Raw genomic sequence first — 18,276 nt, 5'->3', positions numbered from 1 at the left:
ACAACCAGGTCACATGCAGGTGACTCTGCTTCAGACATCTGGGGTCAGGTGAGATGAATCATACCTAGAGTTCCTAAGAATAGACTGTGTTTGAGAGGAATCTGAACATTGTACAAAACCCGGCTTGGGTCAGACTTAGGACATTATTTTTTAAGTAGATCAGCAAGACAAGGGAAAAGATGTCCAGTTTCAATGCAGACTTTTTGCTTTGATGACATATTTTTATTTGTTACAGTCATTACATGACATATCCTCCAACTCTAACTGTTCCACCAGTCCAGTGCTGGTCATTCAGGGCTGGTACTGGGTACATTTATAAATGTACCAGGTTACCTGTGCACTCCTCCCACCCTTGCTGGTTCCCTCTTCTCCCCTCCCTTTCCCTGCTAGAACTCCTTCTCCTCACTGGCCCCAGCTCCCGCAAGGACCACTGGGGGGGCTGGTTCTCCTAGAGCCACCCCAACTCAGTGCTCAATGGAAGGCCCCTCCATTTCACTGATGTTGGAGGATATGGCATGGATGAAACTGCAAGTAGTCAGTTGTGGTGATGTGCTCTGTTTGTATTGCAGGTGATGGGAGTGGTAGGACCCTCCAGTGTGGCTGACGGATTACCCCTTCTTCATCTCAGCCCTTATCTCTCGCCACCTCTGCCCTTCAGCACAGCTGTTGTCCGGCTTGTAGCATTGCAGATACAGGTCTGTCTGCCCTGGCCTGTGGCCAGGCCTGTTATAACTTCTGGTTGAGACACCAACTCATCGGTGCTCTGTTTTCTTTCTGCAAAAGCTGGGCAAAAACTGTGGAACATACACCAAAAATGAAAGAGAAGCAACATGTAAATTCTCCCTTCTTTTTTAAGGCTTGAACTGAGCTCAGAATCCACCTGTTGGGGCCAAGTCGACAGCAAGCATCCATCAGCTTAACACTGCCATTGAAGTCCAGGGAGTTCGGCTGATTGATGCTCTTTAAGGGTCTGACAAGCACGTTAGGATTCTCTGCAGGATCTAAGGAGTTATCATAATTCTCCTGCCACAGGGAGATGGGCCCTGGCCTAAGTCACATCCATGCAACCCTATCTCTTCTCCTGTGGGACCATATGTGTAACTGAGAGTGGAGTTTGTGCTCTTCTGCTCTTACCTGAGCTGGTCACATGGTGTGCCAGCTCAAAAAAGCAGGGCAACTTGGCTTTTCAGCTGGTGACTCAATAGCATCCTTGTTGTCCAGAATGAAAAAACCCATCCTGGACTTTTTGGAGAATTCATCGCTATTCCTTTCTCATAGCAGTGCCATAACTATTACAGAGTCTTTCTGCCTCTGTATCCCTTTCCCTCCCCATTGGCATGAAATCAAACAGAATGGTGACCAATGAAGGGACAAATTTCCTAATCTAGCTCCAACTTGCATTTTTAAATATGCATTGGACATCCAGTTGAATACTTCAGCACGCATTTCTGAGCAGTGGGGCAGCTTGGGAAGGAGGGCTTACAGGGACCAAAACACAGTGCTGTCCCTCAGAGCATGAGGCACAAAAGGACGTTTTGGTACCAAACTGACACAGAAAGAGGACAGATTTCTTCCAGCTCTGAGGTAACAGTTCTTTAATCAAAAGCAAAAAAAAGGGCCACCTTCACCTTCTCTGAAATCTTTTCTCTTTTTAAAAACCAGATACCAAATTAGTAATTTTTTTAAAGTATTGGGAGTTTTTACTTTTATTATCCTCTGCTCCCTTTGCACTCATTCTTTTCATGGGCTTTAAATGTAATGAAAACAAAACATGTCAGAAAAACACGAGTAGTCGTATTCCTAATACTTCCAGCAGGATATGAAACAGAAGTACTTCACAACCCATCAGAAAACATCTTCTCCTGGAATTTCTCAGCCCAGATCTGCAAGCTTGAGGGGTTGCAAGGTTCAGTTGCATTTCACAGCTAAGTCTGTAGCAACTGGGAAGTTGCAAATGAGCAGAGTTCTACTGACAGTCATTTGTATTACCTCCTCTAAAGATGAAAGACCTTTCAATTTAGGCTTGACTATGTGTCAAGACGTAAATGTGCATTTTGTTTATTTTTCAGGAGTTCATTCTTTGCGTTAGGGAGGATGATAGGGCAGCACCTATTCATTAGGGAGGGAATAACCTCCATGTTTGGACAGCAGAATATTTAGATCATGTCATTTGTGCAGTTTCCTCTGGTCGGTTTTTTTATTCCCCGTAGTCTGGGTCAGATCCTGATGCCACTCACAGTAGTGCAGAGTTTAGGACTAATGCTCAGCTGACTCCTGTGGGATACATCTGATTTTGTTAATGATATCTATGAGTTAGGAATCTGGGCTTCTTACCTCTTGGCTATGACAAGAGCAGGTGACACCTATGTTACTCTGTGAATTCCTTTTACTCCTAAGTGGTCTAATTCAATCAAGACATCAATGCCGGTGTTGTACTGTGTAAACAGGATGCCCGGGGGATGGTCATTCCCTGCAGTAACTTGTGTGCGTGATCTGATGATGAAATCTTTTAATCCTTTCTTATTATTACTGCACAGGCTTTGAAAGAAGATTTCCCCCTAAGCCATGTCGTCTCCCCATTCACCAATCAGGAAAGAAGGGAAGGAATGCTTTTAAACCTACTGATTCCATTTGTGCTCACAGTAGGATCTGGAAGCAAAGGTCTGACTAATTTAACAAAAAGAGTTTTTCTCCCCCTTTTCTGACAACCGATGTTTGCCCTTTCCCTGCTCTCTGTTGATTTTTTATTTTTATTTTTTTAATTTGGTTTTCTGTCACGGAAGTGTGTCAGCTAAGTGCCTTTTGGGTCCAAGACTGGAAAGAGCCCCACTGGGAGAAGTTGTTGTTGTTGTTGTTTCTTCTCTTTGTTTCAGCTGTGCCATGGTTCTTGAGTCAGGTCTGACACAGATGTGCTCCTTCTTTTGAAACTAGAGTGCAGGGCAAGACAAATCTGTTGTAGCAGAAGCCACAGAGGGGAGCAGAGGTCACAGAAATTGTGTGCCCCTGTGGATCACAGTCTTCCCAACCCATGCCACTTGCCTGGCACAAGTCCTGCTCCTTGCTTTCTTCTATAGAGGGTGATCACTGGTAAATCCCTAAACGAAAGCAAAGAGTAAAGGGAGAGGGGAATGTCAAAAGGAAATGAGATTACGAGACCACTGAACGGGACATTTCTTTGTGCTGTGTAGCTCTGTGTTCGTGTGTGTTTGTGTTGGTGCTAAAATAAACTTTGCTTTTGCTTGCAGGAGGAGAAGCAGCATAACAAGGTGTGGGGGACGGAGTTTTGGCTTAGGGGACATTTGAGATTGCGCCCCATTTTGGAACTGAACAGGGTCTGGATCTTTTGGGTGTCTTTCATGGGATGTAGCCTGATCTTTCTCTCTCTCTCCCCTCCCAATGCATCTCAGACAGCCCCTGGCTGGAGCAGCCTGAGGTCCTGCTGCTGCTCCAGACTGTTATCAATATCCTCCTGCCACCTCGCATCATCAGCACTTCCCGCAGCAAGAATTTTATGCTGGAGAGCTCCCCTGCCCATTGCTCCACCCCAGGGGATGCGGGGAAGGACCTGCGTCGGGAAGGGCTCGCAGAGTCCACCAGCCAGGCTGCCTACCTGGGTGAGTGATGGCTTCTGCTCACCACTGGGAAGAGACAGAGAGAAAATGGAGCGTTCAAGACTGTAGATAGCACCAAAGAAAACCGTCTCAGGCAGGTTTGAGCTCTTTAGAGCTGCTTTAGGTCTTGTCCTGAACAAGGGGCCAGGCCAGAGCATGAAGCCAGGAGTATCTCTGGAATGTATTGCAACATGAGCAGTGTCTGCACTGCAGCTGGAGGAGATTGCAGCACAGCTAGAAGTCGCTGAGTTTTCATACTGCCAGGATATAGCAGTGAAGCCACAAAATGCAAGTCAGACAGCCTACCAGGCCCTAACATCACAGCTGCACTGGCCCTTGGCTAGCTAGAGTGAAACGTGATGCAGTCTGTCTGCCTGCTAGCCCTGCGCACACACAGTCCTTACTGACTGATATTCCCTCTGTTCACTGTCTGCTGCTGCAAGGTAGTACTATATTTTCTTACGTATGACCCACAGGTGAAAGGAAAGAAAAAATAATCAAATTGGAGATGCAGCAGCAGTGCAGATTATCAGGGCTATATGGGGAGTGTTTTGTCTTAAAGCTCTCACTCCTTCAAACAGGTTCTCTGTTTCTGATTATGTGAGGGCATTTACCCGAAGACTTATATTCAGGTCTTTCTTAACCCATGTCTGAGGAATGGGGTAACACTGGTGAAAAAATGGCAATTCACCACTGATTTAGCCCAACAAACCCAACCCCAACAAACCTGGATATAGATGTGTGATGGCTGAGATGTCTTGGCCATCCCATCAAAAAAGATGGAGTAGTCAACCTTCCCCCAACAATTCCCAGGCCTCCCTGTTTGTTCCAGACCAGGGGAGCATGGAAAGGGGGAGATTCCTTGTCTCTCCTGTGAGCTAACTGTTGGTCACTGCCCACTTCAATATAGAACATTGTTTTGAACCTCATCGCTGTTCATCCCCACTTGTAATGCAGTGCTCTTGTGAATTACGGCCCTTGGCTTACTGGACCGTATTTTTGTTTAGATTACAGTTTGGCCATGACTCATGCAGCTGCACTGCTAGAAAGGTTCTTTTCATTACCCCATAAATAACCTGGAGGTTATTGTGCTCACAGGGTGACTCTTTGTGTGGATATGTTTGATCAAGATTTTTGAGGCTGTCTGATCAGCCAGGGCTGTATTCCCCCCCTGAGCTGCTTTCAAAATATCTGAATTCCAGGAAGACAAAAGAACTCTGCAGGGAGGGAGAGGGGAAGCTAGAGCAAGAAAATACAGAGGATCTTAGGTTTGAAGTAGGAAAATTTCTCTGGAAATGGGACTCTCAGTCCTGATCCTGAGGCCTTTATTATAAGAAGGTTGCCCTCCTTCCCTGCAGCATTTGGAGACTGATAGAAAAGACACTTGTGACTCTGAGGTGTGTGGGTGTGCATGTGCACGTGCATGCATGCATGCCTGTGTAGGTTTGTGCCCACTGTGGGCCCCCCCATTCCTCCCTCAATGCTTGCAAGGGACACTGATAATATCTCTGACTGCCATTTGCTGGTGTGTGTTCCCCTGTAGCCCTGAAGGTGATCCTTGTTTGCTTTGAACGCCAACTGGACAGCCAGTGGTACTGGCTGAGCCTGCAAGTCAAAGAGATGGCACTGCGGAAGGTGGGAGGGCTGGCCCTGTGGGATTTCCTCGACTTTATCGTACGAACACGGATCCCTATCTTTGTGCTCCTTCGGCCCTTCATCCAGTGCAAGGTAACAGTTGCTTTGGCTCCTGCTAGATCACTCCCTGAAGGCAAGATATCCTTTATTCCCCTGCTGAGAACAGAGGACCGGCATTCCTGGAAGAACTGTGTGTTTACGTAGGGAGTGACTTTTCAGAAGTTAGTAGGCCTGTGAACCCTTTGAAACTAAATCACAGGGCTTTTTCCTAGACAACACTAAAGAGTATGCCAGTCATATAGGAGCTCTGATCCACAGAGTACAGCTAGTCTTAGTTCCCCTGGGTGGGAATGTACTATCAGGCTCAACGAAGAGGGTTTGCATGTGTCTTTGTTTTGCAACAAAGACACTCAAAGCACTTGGAAGTAGTGTGGATGCTCTGAATCTAGGAGGGGGTTGGCAGAAATCTTCCAGAAATCCCTCTTCTGTACAGAGCCAGGCAATACAAGCTAACAGCCTGGAAGGACCACTCCACTTTCCATCTCTTGGGTGAAGGTTCTGACAGGGCTCTTGTGGATGGACAGACAGCTGCTAGGCTGAGGCGGCCAAAGCTTAAGTTATTCACGGCTCTTCCCTGCTCACCAGGCAGACTAGCACATGGTACTCCATCTTACTTAGCCTACCATGTCTCACCACTTGGACAGACTAAATCATCTTGGAGGAAGGAGCTGTCTCGCGTCTGACGGTAGAGCTTAGCATAAGGAAGCCCTCATCCCCATGTACCAATGTCAGTGAGGTTTTGATACCTGTTCAGTCAAATACAAGGCTGTGGCTGAAAGACAGGTGGAAACCTCATAGCTGGAGTCAAAACCCCATGCCTACAAAGAAGACAGTCTGCTGGCTGCAGGCTCATGCTGGTCTGGAGACTAGTTCCAGTTCCCTGGGCACCATTTCCCTGCAATGCTAACGTGTCCCAATTTTGCAGCTGCTGGCCCAGCCGGCTGAGAACCATGAGGAGCTGACTGCTCGACAGCACATTGCCGACCAGCTGGAGAGACGGTTCATACCGCGCCCGCTCTGCAAGAGCTCCCTTATTGCTGAATTCAATAACGAGCTGAAGATCCTGAAGGAGGCAGTGCACAGTGGGTCTGGTAAGGAGGACAGGGGAGAGCTAAGGGCCGTCAGCCCAATCTGGCCAGCTGGCTCACCCATAAATTAACTTGTGAGGCAGACCTGCCTGCTGCCTAGGAGGGGGATGTGGTAATCCACCCACACCCCGACAGCCTATCCCTGGATCAGGCCCTATGCCCAGCCCAGCCTTGCCACTGGACAGCCAACAGAAGTCCAGGTTAGTTGTGAAGTGCACCTTGTCCTGCCCATTTTTTTCCACTAAGTCTGTGTCCCATTTCCCAGCAGCTGCCTGTCACTGTCACAGCTGGCTTGTGCAGCCCCAACCCACAACACAGCAAACTGCTACCTACATCTCTGTAAATCCAAAGCTGCTTGTGTAGAAATGTCTGTCTGTTTGTCAGCAGCAGATCTGTCTCCTCCTTTCTCCTCTTGGTCTCTTTTTGACTTTTCTCTACTCTTACCAGCGCGGTGCAGATCAGCATCCCCGAGCTGATGGTGGACTGAATTCTCTCTTGTGTGAGGGGACACTTTTCTCCTGTAACAGTCACCCTTGTTGCCACGAGATGGCAGCCACTGCTTACACACAGCAAGAGATTTTATGTGCTTTGTTCTTAAGACAGGAAAATTTTCAAAAGAAAATGCCTCAGCCTTTTTTTCCTTGGTAATAATTTTCCTTGTTCCTAAATGTTGAAGCTGATCTGGAAAATATGGCACTAAGATTGAGGGAGAAATCCAGACTGCCTAAGAAAAATGGACAGAGATTTTGGGGAGATGAGGTGAGCCAGGGCAGCTGTGTCTGTTTCATCACCTCTGCCAACCCCTGCCCCACTAGTCCGGGCAGAATCAGGTGCCCGACATGACAGGAATGCTTTGCTGGTTATTGATTTCCAGTGCCATCACTGACTTGGGTTTGGTTTTCCCACTCTTGCGCAGCTTACCAAGGGAAGACATCTGTCAGCACCGTGGGCACCTCCACCTCCGCTTACCGCCTGAGCCTGGCCACTATGTCCCGCTCCAACACCGGCACTGGCACGGTCTGGGAGCAGGACAGCGAGCCTTCCCAGCAGGCCTCGCAGGACACGCTGAGTCGCACAGATGAGGAGGATGAAGAAAGTACGTGGCTACTGATTCGAGCTAAGCCCCCAGTATTGAAGATGTTTTCTTGATGCCCCAGAGGACGGCTGGGAGGGGAAGACAGTTGTCCCTGGCCCAGCGTGAACAAAAGGCCCATAGGGGCAGGAGGCTAAGACACTGGTGTGGTTGCTACACAGTTCATGGTGTTAAAGCTTGCGTCATTACGTACCTCCTCATTCCCTCCTGAGGTCTTTTTAGTGTATGAGACCTCAGCTGACATGCAATCCTCACAGTGCTGACAAGGCATTTGGCAATCAGTCCTCTCTTTGACCTACATCATGACAGTAGGAAGGGGCTGTGGCTGGCTCTGTAGTTAGGATCCTGCTCCTGCAGGATCTTAGTACTTCCTGCTCATCAATTCTGTCCAGACACTCTGACGTGGAATATGTTGTCCTTGTGCTGCATGGGATCCAGCTGTGGCTTTCTGCAGGGTGGAATGTCTGTGTGCTTGTGTCACTCGATTAACCCAGCGGAAATTAAGCCTTAAACCTACTGACAACAAAAGCTTGATCTCCCTTTTGGGCAGCTGGCACGTTCTGGGGTTGCCAGGCTTCCTGGTGCCAGTTTAGAAGGAATGGAATGGTGAATCTTTTGGGGACTAATTTGCAATGACCTGAATGTTGCTTTGTCATTTCAGCTGAGTTTCATGTTATTCTTGGAATTTTGTCTTCTCTCTGCTTCTGAGCTGTCCATCTGCTTCTGAGTTGTCCATCACTGAAAGCCAGGGTAGAAAACTCTGCTCATATGTCATCAGGCTTGGGCTTCCCCTACTTTAGCAAGGATACTATCTTCTGGTGCTGCAACGGTTGGTTGCCTCAATGCCTCAATGCCTGAAACTCAGGCGTTTCACTTCTGTGTTTGAGGACTGCTGACTATTCCCCAAAGACATTAAACAAAAGGAGTGAAAATGGGTGGCTCAAAAGAAAGGCAGAATTGCCTTTTGGGAAAGAACAGTTAGCCTGAAACTTTCCAGGCTCAGCCCAACTTTATTTTAGCTGGGTTCATCACTAAACATTGTACAATCCACCCAGTATTGTACTGCTAATACATTGCTCAGATACTCACTGTGGCAAACTCTGGTTTCAGCCTCAGATTAATTATGAGCCACTGTGTGGAACGATGAGTGCTATCTTCCTATTTGCTTGCGGCAGTACTACCTCGGCCCTGCCTTGGCTTAATGCTGCCATAAAATATTTCAGTATATCAGAATTGGAAAAGGTCAAAAAGAAAAGAGAAAATTACACAAAGCTTCCCATTTTGTTTTATTTATTTGCAATTAGGAGTTGTTGTGGTAAAAGCCACAACAGAGACATTTCTTTCCAGGTACTTTATATAATTTGAAACAGCACTGAAAATTTCAAGCAGTCCTGATCACAATCCAACTGTCTGCATAATTCAGTTGCAGTAGGATGTATTTGAGTCAATTTATCCGATTTTTTGATGACATTTTAAAATGCATGTCCCAAAGGGTGTTAAAGGGTCAGTTCTGCATTTTGCTGTTATGTATTTTATCTTTTGTAACAGTGCTTTGCTATATCATAGCAGCAGTTTATTACACACCAGCAAAATGTCCAGTTACAACTTTTATGCCAGAAAACACTGTATATTAACAAACAATTTATTAATCACAGGAATTAAGCTGAATTCCCCAAACACGTTTTCCTGAGAGCCATATGAACTGAAAGCATACATAAATCCCTGCCCCATGTGTGCCGGGTTCCTCATCCTGCAGGGTTTTATGCATATGTCTTTCTGAACTGTGACTGTAAAATCTAATGGAAGTATTCAAATTTGCAGGCTTGGGGTCTTGGTAAGTAAATGCTGGGTACACCTTTGGCATCCTGTTATCTCTTGACAACTGAAATATATAGGTGGGGTTTGGGGTGGTTGTTTTCTCTCCTTTCCTGTTTTTTCTTTCTTTCTAGATGACTCCTTGAGCATGCCCAGTGTGGTAAGTGAACAAGAAGCATACCTTATGGGTGCCATTGGGAGGAGGCGGTTCTCCAGCCATCTCTCCAGCGTGTCTGCACCTCAGGCTGAGGTGGGCATGTTACCCAGCCAAAGGTAACAACATGGGCTTTTCACCTTTCCCATTAAATTCATGAGAGCAGAAGTGGCGCAGGTATATTATGTGTACATCAGAGATGTGGGATAGTAGAATCAGTGCCAGCATAGTGATGCTAAATTTATTCACCCTGAAATAGTGTCGGACCAAGGTTGCAGGGTTGGAAATAAAGATTTCCCAGGATGATCTGTGTTGAGTAAGGTCCATAAGAACAAGCTGTCATCCATAGAAACTTTCCTCTTAAAGAGTTTCAGAAACCCTCAGCACTATTATTTTCCTCTGCTACTACCATGGATAGCAAAAAGAAACCACGTGATTTTGGGGTTATGCACTGAACCAGGGGACCGTACGCAATCTGTGTAGGGAATGGGGAGGAATCCTGAGAAGCTGAGAAGCGGGGCAGAGGCATCCTGTTTGATTTACTTTGTTTTCTTCCATGTAGTCTTTGTCCGTCCTAGAACAGTAACTAGCTCATCACAGAAACTGAGTGTCAAGTTCAAAGATGGGATTTAATACTGTTTAAAACCAGAAATATACTGTTTAAAAACAGAAATATACTTGTTGATAGAAATAACTTTGAACGCCTTATTCCTGGTTAACATGGGGTGGTGAGAAAGAGATTGGAATTTGGGAAATGTACATCTTTAGAAGATGTAGAGAGAAGTTTTGCATTTAAATGTGATTTTTTTCTAAGTAAGCAATGTTTATTGTTTTATTTGTCTGCAACATAGTTACCCAAGGATATCCGACAATGGACAGATTAATTTATGTTATTTCTTTGAACCTTTAAAGAATAAATTCTACATTATCTCTTGACCAGCCTTGTAATATCAAACAACTTTGTTCCCTCCCCAGTCTTGCTTGGAATTAAAGAAATAACCTTGATACATGAAGGAAAAGTAACAGCTGTGGTACATGCCAGCAGAGATAGGAGAAGTGATTTACAAGAGACAAGTTACACAGATTTTATCTGGGAGTTTTCACAAAAGGGTTTACAGGAACTCATTTGACTTTTGAACTCAATTGATTCAGTCCCTTTGTTTCTTGAAAAATTAATATGCAAGACTGCATTTTCCTCAATCTTTCACTACCATCTTCAATGCATAAACTTCGTAAGAGTCACAGTTGACTGATAGCAATGTTTGCTTTGTGCAATCCCAAGTCATGGTGATGCTGAGAAAAAAAGACTTCAATTACAACAGAGCTTTGCTCTCTACTTTTAAGTACATGGTATACCAAGAGAATTGCTTTTCATCTGTGTAGGGAAAGTACAAGCTCAGCAAGCATAATCATAGTTCACAACGTCATGCCCTTTTTAGTTATGGATGGTCTCTGGGCTTTCAGACTGCCTCACAAATGTAAACTAATTAATGTTAAGTAATATTATTATTGCTTTCCTGCTGGTAACCCAGCAGACTGCTTTCTTTCTTTCATGTTTTTCCTATGGGCTGAGAAGGCTGTTCCTGCCCGAACGGCTAAAGTGTAGAAAAACAATGTGATTGTGTACTCGTTTGCCAGGATCCACGCCAGCTGTTTACTTACAGTTTCATTGCACTACAGGACCTTATTTTCCAGATGTTTGTCCTTAGAGTCATACCAGAAGGAGAGTGGTCTATAGCTCATGAGACACAGATTAGCCCTCCCTCAGGAAGAAGTGTCTCATGGGGAAGGGGGAAGGAAAAAGCTTTCTATGAAGCTGGAAGGAAATAGAACCGAAATAAATGAAAATGCTGCAGGAAAATGGCTTTGAAAACAGTTCCCTGCCTTTATTTCCTGTGGAAAAACATCCTACCGAACTTCTCAGCTCCCCGGTTCTCAGCAGAGATGTAGAAGTCTCTACATAGTGTAAGCTCCCTCTAAAGACTGCTCCTGTTATCAGATGTTCTTTCAGCTCCTCTGAGTCATATATGTGCTGTTGAGCGTGCGAGACCAATTAATGTTACCATCCTTTTTTTACTTTTTTATTCCATTGATATTTTTTCCCTTGAAAACAGAGACAATCGCATGCTTTTTGCATTTTCTTTCCCTAAATTCTTAATCTCCCTGCCCCTCCTGCAGTGAACCTAATGTCCTCGATGACTCCCCGAGCCTGGCCACTGAGGGCAGCCTCTCTAGGTACAGTGTAAACACTACCTGTCTGTCAGTGTGTGTGCTGGGAAACGAGCCGTTTCCAATCTTCGCTGTCTCTTCCCCTCACCTTTTGTCACTCTTTCCATCTCTGTCTCTTGTGGCTCATTGATATTCAGGCCTGCAAGTCAAAGGTGTAGCAACCCACCTTCAGTTTTCAGCTTTGATTGCCAATAACTTTGAGGAGGCTAAGGGGAAGGGGAAAGAAAAAGCTGTAGCAAGTGAAATAGCAGTCTGGCTGGCTAGCCTCAGGGTTTTCCCCTTGTTTAGCAATTGCTTGAAAGGCATACGAAAGATTATCCATGAGGCATTAGCTGTAGCCTGTTATAAGCATTAGTCTGGAGGCTTATATAAAACAGACATCTGTTTTTCCATTCATCTCACAGTGCTGTCACCACAAAAGACTTAAGAACAATATCAAGCTGTGGTCTTTAACATTCACTAATAAAACTAATTATGAAAAGTCCTGTGGAATATAGTTCTCTGTGGATGCTTTACAGTAATTCTCATTATTTTTACAAAGTGTTTCCAATTCTCAAATGACAGCTTTAGAAAGCTTGCAGGTGAACACCATAATACGTATTTAAAATTCCCGTCAGTGACGGAGTTCAGGTCTAGCTGTTCCCCATTACCCATGGACAGGGGAGTTTGTGTGCAAACACTGTTATGGCCGTGCCTGTCAAATGGGTCAGGAGTGAGCTTAGAAGGGAGGTCTGCACCTTTAACAGCCAGCTCAGTCGTGTTAATCATCCTTACTGTCCTGCTGCTGTGCTTGCACCTCTCAACCCATCCTCGCGAGGTCGGAGAGCTGTCGTTAGTCCCAAGAGCATCTCTGTTTCCTTCCAGAAGAACATGGCCTCTTACGTTGGCAACACGGAGGGTAACACACTATTTCATCACTTTACTACACCAGCTGAAGATGCGGATATGTTGAGAGGCGTTTGTGTGAATGGTTTTTATTTTGTTAGCTTGGTTTTAGATGTCAGTAGTGGCTTTTCGGGGTGGGGACAGGCTGTTTTGTTCATTTGTTCATTCTTCTCAGCTGACAAATGGAGAGTCCATCATTGGTGGTGTCACTGAGATCATCCCATGATTCATGGTGTCCTTTGTGTGTGTGAATCCTGCTTTGACAGATTGGTTTCTAATTGGTGCTACTGTAGGAGTGGTGTTAGGAAAAGCCATCGGCTTGTGGGCAGAGGCAGGAATATTGTTATCTGGTTTTGTGATAAAGTAAAATGGATGGCATCGTCATCTGAGCATGTTTTGGGGCCTAAAGAGAACAGAAGTCATTCAACCAAAGAAGTTAAGTGCCGTCCCTTAAGTAGAGCTAAAAACTCACTACAGTTGAGGAGGATGAGGAAGGAGAAGGTCTGTATCTGAGTTAAAGCCATAATGACCTGATACCAAGCTACATCAGTGTTGAATTTGAAATGTTTTGATCTTGTTAAGTGGGGGGGGAGTCACTCCTAACCACGGTGGTGAGGCTGAGGAATATGAGATAGCAAAGTCAACGGATGAGTTCAAATGCAATAATTTATTTTGAACCCTGAAATGTAATCAGCTGTACAGTGGGTTCCTACTAATTTCTGTCACACCAATTTTTGCAAGGGACCAGGACACTGTATCCTCCACTCTGCTCTATGGTACAGAGATTTCCTTAGGCAAAGAAGTTAACAGATGTACTTGGGATTCAGTTCTGTTGACGTTTATTATTTTTTTCAAGGAGTGGGCACTAACATCTGAAGGAGGGGCATCAGGGTTGCAAAGCCTTAGAAAGAATGAAGACAGGGAAATACTGCAAATTCTTATAAAAAGGCTAGGTTACAGTCCTGTAAGGAAGAAAAGATGTTTCAGCTGCATTGTTAAATGTGCAAATTGGATTCCTCCTCTAAAGGACAGAAGTAATAAAGCAGACGTTGTAGGAGTTTATTGTGCTGTGGGGATCATAGGACAGAATAAATGTGTTTTTATATTCAGGAACATTAGTTTTGAATAAAGCAGGCTTCAGTTTTTCTTACATAACTTTGATTTTGGCTGGAGCACAATGATAACAACTGTTCAGGATTGCCTTCTGAATTCAAAAGTTGATGTTTAGTCATAACTGACATAAACAAATAAATCATGTGGAGACTAGACCCTTATGGAAGGTTGGAGGTTTAAATAAATTAAATAAATAGTGACAAACGCAAAAAAGAATAAAGTCTGTTTCCCTTTGTTCTATAGCAATTAGAGCCAGCCGTGTAGAAAAGCAGGGAAGGCAGGAAGGGGATAGCATTTAAGTGCTCAGAAGTAAACAGATAGCATGGGGTACAGGGCTGAGGAGCATATGTGTCCAGCGTCATGATCTGTTGTGGTTATAATCTGAGAGGAGAGGATATTTTCCCAAATCAGAAAGGAAGAAGAATGAGAAGTCACTGTAATGGAAAACTGTTGCACAAACACGTTTCCCTTTAATGTTTGTCGTTATGCCTGTCTTAGCTTAATGGTGCCTAATAGGGAAAATCAGAGTGAATTCACATTGCCAGGGCAAGCGTAGCAGATCTAACACTAGCTGGGCTAGGATGTGTCTGGGAATACAAGAGCTGGAGTTCATCTACGTTTTAACCCATTCTCCACTGGCCTTTGTCCACTAACCCTCTCATTCAGATGTCTTCGGATACAAAGTGTGTACATTCTCACATAATGGCGTGGCAAGCATGTACACCTTTTTAATAGACATTTAAACTCCTTGCTTCCTTTGTCTCTGTTTGTTTTCTTCCTTTTTCTTTCAAAAATTCTTTTTTTGGCTGCATGGTTTCATGTTCAATTCATGAACATCACTTATTATAATTGCCAACCTGATAAAGTTTCTTTTAGCCCCCACTGTGTGACTGCACTGGCTGTCATTTCTTGTAGTGCTGGCAACATGCTTCCATGAAGCTGGGTTTGTTTGATCTTTTGCTCACCTGTCTCTGCCCTAACTATGTAATGGGAGTAACATTATTGTGAAGATAAACCCCCTGACAGAGATACTCAGAGAGTGACAGAGCATCTTTGTGATGGGCAGGAAAAAAACTGTTTTGTTATTCCCAAATAAATCTGGTTTATGTACTGCAGAAAACCCTTTCTTATTGATCACATCATTGCCACAGGAGGGAAACATACTGTCAGCTGAAATGGCATTTGATTCAGCGTTCCTTGTTTGGGTCCCACGGGCTGCCAGAAAAACAGTATACTACTGGTCAGGTTTGGTAAACAAGGAGAGACAGAAAAAGAGGGAGGGAGGGCTACACAGAGCCAACAGTCTGCCTGCCACACTAATTTTCATGGAAACAAGATCAGTAGTGCTCTTCTTTGATGTGAAAAGAAACCCTCACAAACCCTCATGAAGTGAAAGGTTATATCTGAAAATTCAGTCACTCATCTGAAATTTGCGGTCTTTACGATTCTCTCTCTCTTTCCTTCCCTTCTTCAAAATTTGGAGATAGAAGGCAAAATGACAGCCACAGCAGGACTGTGCTGCGTGCAGGCAGCTCTGCAAAACTTGGCTTCTCTCTGGTCCACCATTTGCCTGCAATAGATATCTGCAATTTCAGCTCATAAGATCATCCCAAATTATACCAATTTGTGTAATGATTCAGTACTGGAAATAAACATCCACCAGCTCCCTAAACTCCTTTCACTTATGACATAAGCCAGGCTGAAAATCCCAGACTCCAGCAGGAAGACACGAAGTCCAGCCTTTCTTTTGCTCACCTATTGTTTGTCTTCAGTGCACAGATTACTCCATGGGAATTGTTTTTTTCCTCATGTATAGCCTCTGTGCCCTCATGTGGTCCATGTACTCCCTTTATCTAATGACTTTTTCAAAGTGTTTTCATGATGCATGTGAAATGAGTTTGTTTCACCACTATAAACAGTGTTTTGTACTGATTATAATTGTAGTCTTTCTGCTACAGACATTTATGTCTCCTCACTCATAGAACTAAGAGTTACTGTTCCTTCATCAGAAATTGTAACAGTATTCTCAAAAGCTAGTCCAATAGAAAATTATTTTTTCAAGATCTTCTCCAGCTAATTCCTACTTCATTCACATACTCGTAACTACTCTAAAAAGTCTTAAAATTCAGAGGAATAAGTTTTTATGTAATCCTAGAAACAGAAGATTAAGAAAATTCTACAAGCTGTAATTTCAGGTAGTCTGGATCACAAATCTAAAGACTAATTTAAGCGCAGTCTCTTTGCTTTAATAAGGCATGATGTGTTGCTTCTGGACCTACCAGTCATACGTGCTGCAGTCATTGTCTGGGTCAAGAACACAGTCCTACTAACAGGAAGTAACTCTGAGGATTCTGCTTATTCGTAGGCGGGTGTTTGCATGATGTTTAGGATGCTTGGTATGTAAATCATGTCAATACCCTATGTAAAAGCTGGAAAATATGTTCCGGAGACTGGTGATCTCATTTGGAAGAGCTGTCTGAGGGAGAAAAGGACTCAAATATATCTTGTTTATTCTGGCTTTGAGCTTTCAGAAGCTTTTCCTTTTTTTCCAAACCACTGCAGCTGCGGTGAGATTGCCGAGGGCATGCCTAGGATTATTAGGCTGTGGTCAGACAATCAGAAGAGAAACAGCTTCAGGGTCTTAAGATGTCTCTCTCCATTGTCTCCCCAGTAGAGCTGGTAGAAACACACGCGTATGGTTTAGTGCAAAGTCTGGCTTTAGTTTAAACTGATAAGGGAGGAAGGAATAGGACTTTCAGATCAGGTAACCTGACTTTGACCCGAAGCAGACCAGGATGCTCTCATGTTCTGTTCCACCAAACCTTCTAAGGGCAGTAACTTCTGCCAAAGCGAAGAATGAGCTGTTCAGGAGACAGAACTTTTTAAGCCTCTCCACAGACATCCTCCATGTCTTGTTTGACCACGTCCTTAGGTTTGTCTTCTTCCTCCGCTCCTGTAAGGTCAGGTGATAAACCTTCACTCTGTTGGTGGTACTGAGCTCCTCCAGGGAGATCCAAGGAAAACATCTAGAAATGAATGTTGTTTTCCTTTAGATTAATGCAGGCCAAAGGCAAAATGGATTGTAATACTGAATCTTCAATAATGCATACCAGATATAGCTGGAAGTTGCTTAAATAGGACGTGTGGCTCAGTGGATTCCAGTCTGTCCCAAATAAGCAGCTGCCTGATTTAAAAGAAGTCCATCTTAAATGTTAGTTGCTATTGTAACCATATGTCTCTCAGACATAGTTCATTCAGCTAAAATGTTTTGTGACCGCTGTCTGCTAAATGACAAGTTTTTAACTGTTTGGAGGAATACAGTGCTTTGATAAAAATGAGGGGAGGGAGGTATTTTTATATTAAGTAGATTAAATGGTCAGCTGAATGGTAGACTGAGATGGTATGTAGCCGACTATGTTTTATCGCTAAAGATTCTTTTACTGCAGATTTTCAGATATTTTGTGCCAAGATATTAAAAACTAAAAAGCTGTGTTTAAATATATATATATATATATAAAATTTATGTTTACTTGTCTTTTTTGTTTGTTAGCCACAAAAAGACTTAAGGCTGCAAGTGTTGAGTGTGGGGCCTTGTTCACATAACTCATGCATCCATTACATGAATGGATCCTTTGTCATTTTGTGTTTGTTTTTTGTTTGTTGACTTAAATTGAAATTAAAACCAGATGACAAAATTGTGATGAGGCTGTGGAGTCTATATGGGAGGAAAAAAAAAATAGCTTTTACAACATTGTCCTTGAAAAAGTAAAAGCAAACAAGGCGGCTTTTGAGCTAGGAAGCTGATATTCTTGCCTTTATTGATGTGGCAAAGGATGCAGAGAAGTGAGCGTTGCTCAGTGGGATGCATCAATCAATGACTGAAAACTGAAATCTGCAGTTATTTATATTTGGATGCTACCTGTGCGTGGCCAAGTCCTGAATGCCATGACTCCACCTCCCACCCTTTCCTAAGCCCCGGAAGCCGCAACCCAACAGACACGTCCTCCCCATCCTTCAAAGACAGTATTGCTCTTTGAAGTGACTGTGCCATTAGTGGTTGGCTGATTTATTTATTTATTTATTTATTTTAGTCACAATTGCCAGGACACCTACTAGTTATACAGGGTGCTTCTGTGCTTGGCCTAATGCTGTCAACATCTAACAGGGTGGCAAGCGTGCAGAGCGAGCCAGGACAGCAGAACCTTCTTCTGCAGCAGCCCCTGGGGCGGAAGAGAGGCCTACGGCAGGTGAGAACACGGGGATTGAACAAACCTTCTCTCCTTCTGTTTGAGTTGGTTTGGTTTTTCTTGTCTGTGTCTGTTTTGAAATGATTTGTGGACGTGACATGTCCCTTTTACCTAATTTGTGATATACTAGTGCAGTCTGTTGAGTTAGCAGGAACCCTAGCACAAGTCGCAGCTGTGAGGCCTGACAAATCCCTAAGAGAGGAGGTGCACTTTGTTTTGAATTTCCCGATCTTTTCCTCTGCAGGCTTTTTTTTTCTTTTTAAATTAAACGATGGTCACAGAATCTGCATTGCACTACATTCAGTATTGAACCTGAAAAGGCACAAAACCCAGAAGTTTGTACGAA

At 44.0% G+C, this 18,276-nt stretch overlaps 1 protein-coding gene across 5 annotated transcripts in view; it reads left to right on the top strand.

Annotated features, from left to right (window-relative positions):
• UNC80 (unc-80 subunit of NALCN channel complex) overlaps positions 1-18,276 on the top strand; it is a 136,309-nt gene that overhangs the window by 112,226 nt on the left and 5,807 nt on the right. For 4 of the 5 annotated variants that reach the window (XM_076342130.1, XM_076342129.1, XM_076342131.1 and 1 more), the window contains 9 exons: positions 570-695; positions 2,538-2,661; positions 3,408-3,614; positions 5,155-5,339; positions 6,232-6,397; positions 7,311-7,490; positions 9,437-9,575; positions 11,635-11,691; positions 17,849-17,930. In XM_076342130.1, coding sequence (XP_076198245.1) covers positions 570-695; positions 2,538-2,661; positions 3,408-3,614; positions 5,155-5,339; positions 6,232-6,397; positions 7,311-7,490; positions 9,437-9,575; positions 11,635-11,691; positions 17,849-17,930 — 1,266 coding nt within the window. The remainder of the gene's footprint in view (positions 1-569; positions 696-2,537; positions 2,662-3,407; positions 3,615-5,154; positions 5,340-6,231; positions 6,398-7,310; positions 7,491-9,436; positions 9,576-11,634; positions 11,692-17,848; positions 17,931-18,276) is intronic. The other variant, XM_076342132.1, reaches the window with a different exon arrangement.

This window comes from Aptenodytes patagonicus, chromosome 6, assembly GCF_965638725.1.
Source record: "Aptenodytes patagonicus chromosome 6, bAptPat1.pri.cur, whole genome shotgun sequence".
In the NCBI taxonomy this organism is placed as follows: domain Eukaryota; kingdom Metazoa; phylum Chordata; class Aves; order Sphenisciformes; family Spheniscidae; genus Aptenodytes; species Aptenodytes patagonicus.
Note: the sequence above shows the minus strand (reverse complement) of the source record. Positions and strands in the feature narration are given on the sequence as shown.